This window comes from Dicentrarchus labrax, unplaced genomic scaffold (genome assembly GCF_905237075.1).
Source record: "Dicentrarchus labrax unplaced genomic scaffold, dlabrax2021, whole genome shotgun sequence".
In the NCBI taxonomy this organism is placed as follows: domain Eukaryota; kingdom Metazoa; phylum Chordata; class Actinopteri; family Moronidae; genus Dicentrarchus; species Dicentrarchus labrax.
The window spans coordinates 21,150,119-21,161,655 of NW_026136718.1; the positions used below are offsets into that span (position 1 = coordinate 21,150,119).

Consider the following 11,537-nt stretch of genomic DNA (forward strand, 5'->3'; position numbering starts at 1 on the left):
AGGAGAGGGACAGGAAGGGGGAAACAATATGTAGATATTTTGCGCCACAAGACAGGAAAAAAAATCCTGTGTGCGGACAAACAGAAATACTAAAAAATACTATAAAAATAGTCATATCTTCTTAGTTGTAAACCCTCCCACTCCTTTTCCTTTGCAATGCTATTATTCTTTTGCATCTGTCGGCTGTGGGTGTTTAATGATTAAAAAAACCCACATTACTCTTCCCACGTGGATTTTCCATTGACTAACCACTGTCTTTTTCAATTACCTCCCACTTCCTTTTTCCAAATCCCCCTGTTTACACCTGCAGATACTGAGGGCTGCGAGCACACATGGAGGAAGTTCCACGGCCACTGCTACAGGTACTTCAGCCGGAGACACACCTGGGAGGACGCCGAGAAGGACTGCAGGGAGCACAGCGGCCACCTGGCCAGCATCCACAGTGCGGCTGAGCAAAACTTCATCAGAGGTGGGTGGAGGTTGAGGAGAAAGAGAGGACAGACTTGGCACAGACAGTGCAGCCTATGCAAATCCTTCTTGGTGTTTTTTTTTTTCCTGAACTGATTACACTGCAGGAAATCTTAAGTCAGGTAGGTAAATTTGGGCATGCAGGCTTTCCATTCTGTAAAAGTCCTATTTATTTTCTGCAGTGTTGCATGGAAACACAATAACAATGCTAACACATTAATGTTCAGCAGGAACAACTATCTTAATCATTATGTTCAACCATCAACCATCATGCCCTCGTAGCTCAACTGGTGCGCTGTGGCCCCAATGTACCAAGGCTGAGTCCTTGCTGCAGCGACCATGGGTTTGAGTCCAAACTGTGGCCCTATTATCCACAAAGACTCACATTACTTGTTTCTATGTTGAGGATGTAGGAAAAAGCTTTAAGTAATTAAAATAGATACTGGAACTAGTGGCTTTTCCTGCTTCACAACTTTATAACACATGAAATATCTAGTGATTCTCCACAGTCACCAATCACCAGCAATCAATTTAAATAATGACAGTTACATGGCCTTTATATATCTAACCAGCTCTCACTCTGCTATCCTGCTACACACTGCTTTTACTAGCTGTTGATTTATATCTACTCCTCTACCTTATTATTACCATACTTGGCAGTGGCATCTTTTACCTTATGTGTATTCCATAACTCAGAGATAAATGTCTGTCTGGTTCTGAACGGCCTTTGAAGGGGTTTATTGCGCTCCCCGCTGAAAAACACCCTCAGGAGTTGAGTCTGTTCAGCCAAATAAATGTGTATCACCATTTGTTGCAATGAAATGGTGCTATAGACTCTGACATAAGTGTCTTTGACAGAACATTTAATATATTATCATATTCTTTCTAAGGATGTGATTTGTCTTGAAACAGGTGAAAAATCCCTACAGTGGGTGAGGTAACTCCATTTTTGTCCACTGAAGGAAATGCAAGTGTCAGTATGTTGAAAGTAGATTAAATAAGGCCGGCATCAAGACAAATATGGAACTTGATTCAATTTAGTTGATTTGTGTGAGAAAGATGAAAAATTGTCACATTATCTGGTCAGATTTTTCCACCCTTACATATAGGAAAATACGATTTCAAGACTCTTTGTTAGATTCAGTGGTTGTCAAGTGTTAAACCCATATTTTATACATGTTGTCCTCAATTATTTGCAAATGGTTTTTGCTACACGTTTTACTGCAAGTCAGGCAGCATTACCGTGCGAATATCTATAGTCATTCTTTGATGCCTCATAAACCTTCCTCTCCTCATTCTTAGCTTTTTGCCCCCTGGCAGTGCTCCACAGCCACGTGTCATAATAAGGCCAGATCACCTGCAGCAAGTCCCTGTAATATTGGATCCACCTTCTGTCTCGGACAGATGACAGAACGGTGCCATCCATCCAGCACCGATCTTTCTTCTGCATGTGCACAGTTACCAAAAAGTGTGTTTAATTGCCTCGAAAATCCACCCCTGCAATAAGGGTATCAGAGCCATTAGAAAGACTAATGGGCCTGGTAATGATGTTAATCAGATACACCATGATTGAAATTCCATTACATATCTGCATGCACATGCAAACGGCTGTACGACCGTGCACAGAGGTGTCCACAAATGCACAAATGAGATTAACCCAAAACACTATTAGTGATGTTTCCTTCCACACAACCAAAAATCTCATCACCCCTGCATCAGCGACAGTACATCTCCATTATTGTTCATCTCTCAGCTGAGGCCAGAGAGGGAGCTGTGCCTGCTGCCGCTCACTTCAAGGTCTGAGTAACAGCAGTTGTTGGAAACATGCATTAACTCTTAGGCCGATTCTTTGAGCATAATTCAGGCTACATTTGGATTGAAATCTGAATAATATGTTTAATACGTAAAATATACTTCCTCTTTGTTGAGGGATGCCAGAGAGGTGTTAATTAACATTTATACAAAGTTTCTAGTTAAGATTGTATATGCAATTGTAATGTTCTTGGTGCTATTTCTTGGACTACCTTAAAGTACGTCAAGTTTTTGTCTACTGTTTTCTTTCTCTGTATTAACTTCTGTGTCTGATTTTTGATTAACCTCTTACTCAGGTCTAAGCCATGACAACACCTGGATTGGGTTAAATGATCGTACAGTGGAGGACGACTTTCAGTGGACAGACAAGATGGACCTGGTGAGTAACCAGCTGTGTCTGCTTTGTCTCTTAGTCAGCAGTCGTTCCCAGTGGAGTCGGAGGCCCTAGAGAAACTGTGTACATTTGCCCAGTATCGCAGCTGGAAACCACTTGAACAGCAGTTTCAATTTGTTTTCCATTGTTGTCCCAATATTTCCTGACTTTTTCCTATGTCGTTTTTAGCTTTACTGATAATGACAGCATATCTTCAGCATGCACTTGAAAATACACAGGTTGCCTTTAAGAGTTGTATTCTCATTTTCCATCATTACTGTATATACAACAGACAACATCAAAAGGAAAAAAGACAAAACATAAAATTAGGGAAGAAAAAAAATAGACGTGTGATCAGTGATTAGTGTATGATGTCAAGAAAATGATGTTAAATTGGAGTTCAAAAAAAGGCTTGTCTGTTTTTTGTCTGTGTGTGTTCAGCAATATGAGAACTGGCGTGAAAACCAGCCAGACAACTTCTTTGCTGGAGGAGAGGACTGCGTGGTTATGATTGCTCATGAGAACGGCAAATGGAATGACGTGCCCTGCAACTACAACCTGCCCTACGTCTGCAAGAAGGGAACAGGTGAGAACAACGAGGTGGATGGAGGGAGAGGAGAGGAGAGGAGAGGAGAGCGGAGGAGAGGAGAGAGTGGCATGGACTATGCTGCAACTTCAACAGGTGATTAAGATGACTGACAGAGAGGTAAGGAGGCAGAGAGCAGCAGGATGTAACAGAGGAAGACTGAAAAAGAGGAAGAGGCTGCGAGGAGTGAGAGAGGTCGGATTTAAAGAGCCGAGACAGCGAGGAATCGGACAGAAGGAGGCAGAGTGAGACTGATCCTGTGGAGAAAAAAAAAGATAGAAAGTGGGAAAAAGTGACAAAATGTTTTTAAAACAGTTTTTAATGCAAAGCAGCTCACAAGTATTGCAGCCTATTTCTGTTAAACCACAGAGAATGACAGCATGTACCTTCAGGGATTCTGAACATCCTAGGTATGTCATACTTTACATTATACACGTCTCTGTGCAGAGAAAGAGATTAGCACTGAACCTCTTCACTTAGTCCACGTACTTCACATTCACACTCATTACAGCTCACCAGCGCTCCTTCTTCCATCTCTCATCATCCTCCGGCTCGACTTTTAAAAGTTCTCGGTGTACTTTCATATCACAGCTCCATTCCCTTTGCCAAATGTTCTGTTCTAGGAAAGTGAAGTACGTCTTGAGGCAGAAAGTACTTTCTGCTTTATGTCCAGGAAACTTAAACTCAGCAAATTGAGGTGAGCAAACTTATTGGTTGGTTAAGTTCCTATATACGCCGCAATCTCCGCTGTTTGTCCCCTGTTGCAGCTGCCCCTTCTTAGCGCTGGAGTTAGGCCACCACATGCTCCTCTGAGAGCCTATTAGAGCTTATTTTTGCCACACATTTGCATACAGGTCAGACTCATGACCGGTGGCAAGAAGACAGACGTATTAATAGCTAGAGACACAAGAAGCCACTGGTGGCTGTATTACCAAAACTTCCTCCGCAGCTTTGAATAGGACAAGCTTCTTCTTTTAGCCGTATATCTGGGCAAGTATTTATCAAGCTGCTAAAAGTTAAATTTTGGAAGGATAAAAGTAATAATCCTGCACTTTTAGATCACAGATCTAAAACCTTTTTTGAAATGATTGAACAAAATATTTTCCATGATGAATGTTGACTGAAGCAATATATGTAGTTCAGAATATGATTTAATAAGTTTCAGCCCACTATTTGCATTATATTTGTATAAGATAATACGGTAATACGATAATATAAGGACATAGATGATGGTAGATGAAGGTATGGTATGAAGGTATAAAGGCAGTCAGCTTTTAAATCTTCAGGTAGGTTTAAAATATTTGGGAGGTATTTGATTTGATTTGATATTTGGGAGGTATTTGAAGCCTTCATTACAGACAGTAGAGGGAAATAAAGTGATTCATGGTTGGCTTTGTAACCCTTAAGCTATGGGTGTGTTACCTATAGTCTTGCGTAGAACTAAATAAAATACTTCCCCTTATCATCCCGCTTCATCGCGTATTACTGCCTTAACATAAAAGCCTTAAAGGCCTTGTGCTTTAACAGATGGTTTGTCATCAGAGGCCACAAGCATAGAGAACATAACTCTAATGCCTTCAGGCAACAAGCACATCTCCTGAACCAGCCAGCACTATTCTTGTATGAAAGGAAAGGTATTTCCCTCACAAGTAAGGTGTTGCACCACCCCTGATGCACACTGTCACAAGTCCCCAGCATCCAGCCCACCTCTGACCTTAATCAGTCAGTTACAATCACTAGCATCTTTTCATCTTCTCCCCCTCTCCTCCCGTCAGCCTCTTTTTCACTTTGAGTAACCCCATGTAATGTCTTGTCTTATGAGTGGGGTTTGTCAGACCCATGCTGAGTATTCTCCGCCTGATTTCTAATGCTCTCAGCTCTTATGATCTGTTTGTCTGCTCATCAGCGACCCCTGGGTCTAATTATGCGATAACGGCATCATGTGAGCATATCGGACACCTTAATCAGTCACCCAGGGCCCAGTCGGGATGGTGTGTCATGTAGATGGTGATGATATTATTTTAATTTAACTGAAAAGAGGCGAGACTGTCATCTGATGAAATGATGGTCAGATCTTGGGGTTAAAGACAGCCAGACTCGTATAACACACTCACACAAGCCTCCGATCCTTAAATACACATATATTGAAGCTGATTTGGTCCTGCTTCTTATTTCTTACATATTTTTTTTAAATTGTCAGAAATCTTTGCCCTGAGCCATGTAGCCTGCTAAATATCTGTTGTTAGAAAGAAATCTAAACTGACTCCTCCAACTGATGCACTGTGTTGGTGTGGTTTCATCTTGTTTGATGTTTTCAGATCATAAAAACATAATGTGAGGTCTACTGTAGGCCATTCAAAATTCAGAATTTTCCTAAGTTAGAATATATATAAGTGACTTTTGCCCTTTTATATTGATGAGTGATATTCTACTGTAGGCCCTTCAACATTCAGAAGCAGTATTTGATTGCTGGATCAATACTGTCTAAAGGAGGATAAAGAAAGAAATGGATTTAAGAGTAGCACACATCGTTACATTTACATTTGGATTATAGTGACAAGAGAGTCACGCAGTCATTTGCCTCTGAGCTCTTCTAGCGAGGATGAGAGGGAATTTACCCACAACAGGACATGTAAGTATTATGAAATTATTCCATTATTTTTGATGGGTTATTACGTACAGAAGGCAGGAAATCTAATTTTGCATGACATACTCTGCACGCTCACAGAGTGCTTTGGGAAATGATAGGCTGTTGTCATTGCCTTTAGCAGTTGTGTCCAATGCGTCTAATGTAGTCACTGTTGGATACACATTGTGTAGAGTAAAACTGTCATTGCTGGAATGCATTTTGATTATTTATTTATGTGATTTACCCGCCCAGCTACTGTGCATGTTTGCAGTTGTGTCTGCATCTGTTTTAGTTTTAGTTTTTTAGTGTAGTGAACAATCCCCTCAAACAGTTGACATTTGTTCAGAAGGCAGGTTCACCTGGGTGTGAAGAAGCCACAGGAGAAGGAAGTAAAATATGTGTGTTTGTGCTGAAAGGTACACACCGCCCCTCAAGTAGAATTCTTATATATATATCCAATATAAGAAGAGTTCTTATGTTGATTTGTGTTTAGTGCTGAAGATGAATATGTCCAGTCACAAACAGGAAAGAGAAAATGAAGGTCCTCTTCACCAACCCCATGTGAGCAGCTACAGAACTCCCCACAGGACCCTGTATTATGATTTTGTAGACATAGCTGCCACAGATAGTTACATCCTCGACAGGGAGGTTTGTGCAGGGGCAGAGATGCTTTTTTCTTGCTGACAGACAAATGAGATGTGATACCACTCTCATGTCTGTGCGTTAAGTATGGAGCTGTAGTTAGCTTAGCTTAGCACAAATATGGAAATCAGGCAGAAACAGCTACCCTGGCTCTGTCCAAAGTTCAAACATCCAGCTAGCAGCACCTCTGAAGCTCACTAATTAACTTATTATGTCGCAATAACCACAAACATCAATGAAATACGACACTGTGGAGCAACTTTAAATCACCACAAGGGAAATTCCTTCACTGTGGTAGCCCTAGAGTTATGTCATGTTACCATTTCTTGGCAAACAACAGCATGGAGTGTGACTTCCCTTATTGTCACTGCTGCTGGACGGACAGATAAACTGTTTTCACAATCTTACTGCATAATTTCTTCTAAAGACACAAATAAATTGGTGTTTATTTTGTAGAGATTTTTTCCTGATTCCACTCTTTATGCTAAGAAATCCTACTGTACATCTAACTTTTTTCTTTCTCTTTATTCACTGCCTAATGCCTATATTTTGGACACAAAAGTCAATACTCAATAACCATTTTCTCCCAGGTAGTCTGGGCTGTCAGCAAACATTCACACAAACAACTGCTGCAGTTTGTTATTTAATAAACAGAACTGAATTTATCCCCATCTACTGTCCTCGTGAGACTCCCAGTATTGTTTCAGAGAGAATGCACACGCACTTTCAAGTCTCTCTGATTCCTTGTTACAGGATTGGCAGTAGGTTTGCGGATGCTTTGAGGCCAAGGAGGAGCGTTGAGAGGAACCAGCATCTAACTGTCTGCAGCTCTCCCCATGCCGCTAACTCACACTGACTACCCCCTACCACACAGACACAGGCACACAGTGACAGAAAATGCCTCAAGAAACATGCTGCTTTTAAGTGTATGAATAAATAGCTTCTTCTTAGCTTCTAATGTTGGCTAAAAACATACCTTAAATCAGCTGCAGGAAATTATAACACCTGCCATCTGTGAGCTTTACATTCTTTGTTCTATTTTTTTTGTTTTCCATCTCTTCACAGACACTTGTGTATTTTTTTACCTTCTCCCCTTGTTATGGTCCAGACACTTTTAAAGAGTGTTTTTTGCTTCTCACTGTCTAAGCTCCAGCTGTATCTATCCAATTAACTGTGGATGAATGTTCTTAAAGCAATATTAATTTGTTCACAGTAACTTTGGGGCTGCAGGACAAGATGTAAAACTTATTTTCACCTTATTAAACATCCAGGGTTATTATTATTATTACATTTAAAAAGATATAATTGCAGAAATTGAATATAACATTCATAGGTATGTTCATAGGTAAGTGTTTAATCACCTGAATGTAGGAATTGTTGTATTTTCGTTAGAATGAGCCATTTCTTCTCTACAGAGGGAGTAGGTCCTCTAGTCCAATATTCACTCTCCTCTAGCTCTGTTTTTGGTGTCCACCAACTCCTGAGGGTCCGTAAAACCAAAGCAATGAGCTGAAAGATGCTAAAATGCTCTGTAGAGCTAACTGCAGAGTTGAGTGATAATTGTTAGTTCTGATAGTTCTGGGTTTCCTTTCACATTACATATATATTTCCTGAATCAGCTAACGTTGTTGTCTGTTTAAACAAAGTGAGTGAGTGTTGCGGGTTCCCTCTCATACTTTTTCTCATACATAAAATTTTTCTAAACTAGACGCAGCAACCCCCAAATAAAAGTATGAACCTGAAAAAGAGCATAATATGGCCTCTCGAATATATCATTACTCTGTTGTTAAAATGGCACTTAATTTGGTGAAAACTGCATTATGACTTGTTCAGAACTCGAAACTCGAAGTTTAGGACTTTTACAATTACTTGTTCCTGCCTCTGGTATCTTGTAAGCAAAGTGATTTGCCTTATATCCGACAGTGTGTGTGACTCATCTGCTATCAGACACACACAGAAGTGGTTGAGTAGTGGTTGAACGTTTAGTCTTAAACAATCAGTGGTTTACCCAGAAAAATAAATCCACACTTGTATTTTAACAATTTTGAGTCACTGCTTAAAGGAATGAGAAGCAGCTTTGGAGTATTTTAGAGAGTACATTTTTATGGGCTTTTTCTCAGAAATCTAGTTCCTCTCTTGGTAGCAGCCCTATTCGTCCTTCAGGCTTTATTCTACAAAAGACCTTTTCTCACTTAAAGCTCCATTTGCTTTTTCTGAGTTTAGTGACATTTTCTTTTATCCCTACTTCAGTACATTCTGACTTTGCTGGCCCCCACTGTGAGAAATCATTCAACAGTGAACATAGGTGAGGGCTAATGGAAAACTACCTTTTAGCCTTCCATTTGTGTTGAGTCAGTGATCGTCTCAAGTGAGGAGTGCTTATTCCTTCCACAACACATTAAACTGTAAATGTGGCATTAAACCTTTCATCAGACTTAATGTCATTGCTTTCCCTTATTAAGAATTTAAGAGGTATTAGGACAAGGACATGGGAATTAAGAGGGATTGTAAACATTTTCTGATGGCTGATTAAGTCCTCTTATGACCAGTGTTTATCACATTAGGTGGAACCAGTGGTGGTTTCTGGTGTTTGCAAAGTAGGTGCCTTGGATAGGGGCAGCATGGAAGTTCTTTACATCTCAAACAGGTTTCCACAACCCTTATCCCTTCAGACTGTTAGCCATCAGTTATGGTAATGCACTGTGTAATCATTTCGCCATCATAACAGCAAAATAAAAATAAAAAGAATGTGATTTTTATAACTGTTAAAATCAAGATGATACACATTTAGTGAATAGTTGTGCAAGATGTGAATACTTAAATTAGGTAGTTTGATGACCTATTTGTTATATATAACAAACAGAGCACCCAATTTTGTTGCTGCTAATTACTTTGTTGCTATTTGTTTTCTCCACAAAAGGTTGTGATTAAAAAAAAGGACTAACATATAAATAGACACAGGGACTTTAACCCCATGGTGTAATGAATTAACACAGTGCAGGATCCTTCACAAACACAGATACAAGCACATACAGTACATTTATGCTGAGTGTTAATAGGTGGGCCAAAAACTGTTGAAATTGCACAAAGAGAGCACAGAACAATATTGCTACCCAACCAAATTTACCCAATAAATGGGTAATTACACTAGAGCATTGGTTCCTAAAATTGAGGTTGGACACCCATGGGAGGGTACAGAGCCATAGCATGACCAAAGGGAAAAAGCAAGTCGAATAAACCGTCGAATAAACCTTTTTCACAGCAGAAGTTTGACTTTAAAACACAGGTGTAACTAATAACTTGATTAACTGCTGCATTGCATTGCAAAAATCAGCAGACCAGGGCCATCGTTACCATTGTTAGTTCAACCTTTCCTGCTATGACAAGTCAAAATGTCTGCTGTGAACAATGATACGAACAATAACAAAACGAGATGATGCTGATGCTAGCAAGATTCAGGTTCACATCATTTATTTAGAAACCACAACAACATGTAAAGTGAAGGATGGACAGACTTCAGACAAGGAAGAAAGTAAAAACCGGGGATGCTCATCAAACAAACACATCAGTCAAATCCGAAATATAAAGAAGCATATTTTTCTCTCCAGTTCCCCGTGAATATGGTGGCAGACTTCTGTGTGTTAGGTGGAAGATTGTAGCAGTTTCAGCACTTTTCACTGCACAACAGAAACTAATAGGAAACATGCATGAGAAAAAACATGACGTTCACGTTCCTGGTTGGTGTTACTAGTTTTCCCAATAGACTAATTTTAGCATCTTCCAGCACTGTTTGATAATGGGTTCAGCAACCAGGCCCCGTAATGAATAATAACAGCTTAATTGTCCACCTAGCTTATTTTAAGTCAAAGATTATCACGGATGAACTGGCAATTTGTAGTTGTGACTCGAAACTGAAAACCTTTCCATGATTTTGTTGCATGTTATGTTGAAAGGCAGGAAGAGCTGGGGCTTCAGCTGCAGGACCGCCATGTAGGTACTCCCAGAGTTATTACACATTCACCTGCTGCCTCCACCGGGGGAGACTGGCAAACCCTGACAGCCGAGTTATAAAATCTGTGAAGTTGTTTGAGTGCCTCCCTGAGGCTTGTCCATCCTGTCAGTCTCTGACCAATGTGTCAGTCCTCTCTCCATCTCAGCTTGTGTAAACACTTTTCTGATTCTGCCTCAATTCTTTATGTGTCTAAAACGCAGTATTACTTTGACAGCCGCCCACTCCCTCAGACTTGGACAGACATGCTGTCCCACAGACAATAAATCCACATTTTGATGTTTTGTGCTGTGAGCGTTTTCCTGAGATGCGAGTGCCTAATTAACATCAGAAGTCAGAATAAACACTGAATGTAGAAACCATTAGGGGCATTTAACTGTTTTAATCAAGCACTCTGATAAGGTGAATCCAGGTTAAAGTTTCTATCCTGTACGAATTTCCTTTACGTATCATACAAGAGGATATGAAAATAAACAGAAGTGGACACTCTGATTAATATTCTCCTGCTCTCTCTTGCCCCTACAGTGCTTTGCGGAGCCCCACCCACTGTGGATAATGCTTTTCTGATTGGTCGGAAGCGTTCCCACTATGACATCCACTCTGTAGTGCGCTACCAGTGCGCCGACGGCTTCCTGCAGCGCCACGTGCCCACTGCTAAGTGTCGTGCCAACGGCAAGTGGGACCGGCCTAAAATCATCTGCATAAAATGTGAGTTTTACACAACAGGGTTTTTTTTTTACAGAGTGGGGTGGCAGACCACAAGCCTTATAGCAGCCTTTCCATTTGTTAGGTCATTTTTTTACGTTTACATTTTCTTACTTTCAGCATGCACACCACCATACGAAACTCTTACATTAACTGCCCTCGGGGGCTTCTGTCACCATGCGCATTCAGGCTTGCCATCCCTGCTCTCATTATTAATAATTGCAAGCAAAAAGATTACTGTGGTTGCAGACTGAATTAAAATCCCCTGTGCTTACTTAGAAGTGATAGGATCTCCTTTGAAGTGTTTTATGCT

At 40.4% G+C, this 11,537-nt stretch overlaps 1 protein-coding gene across 2 annotated transcripts in view; it reads left to right on the forward strand.

The window, feature by feature from the left end:
* The window catches only part of ncanb (neurocan b), a 137,484-nt gene that overhangs the window by 118,637 nt on the left and 7,310 nt on the right, over positions 1-11,537 (forward strand). For both annotated transcript variants that reach the window (XM_051377107.1, XM_051377106.1), the window contains exons 12-15: positions 311-469; positions 2,577-2,659; positions 3,095-3,239; positions 11,045-11,227. In XM_051377107.1, the coding sequence (XP_051233067.1) occupies positions 311-469; positions 2,577-2,659; positions 3,095-3,239; positions 11,045-11,227 (570 nt within the window). The remainder of the gene's footprint in view (positions 1-310; positions 470-2,576; positions 2,660-3,094; positions 3,240-11,044; positions 11,228-11,537) is intronic.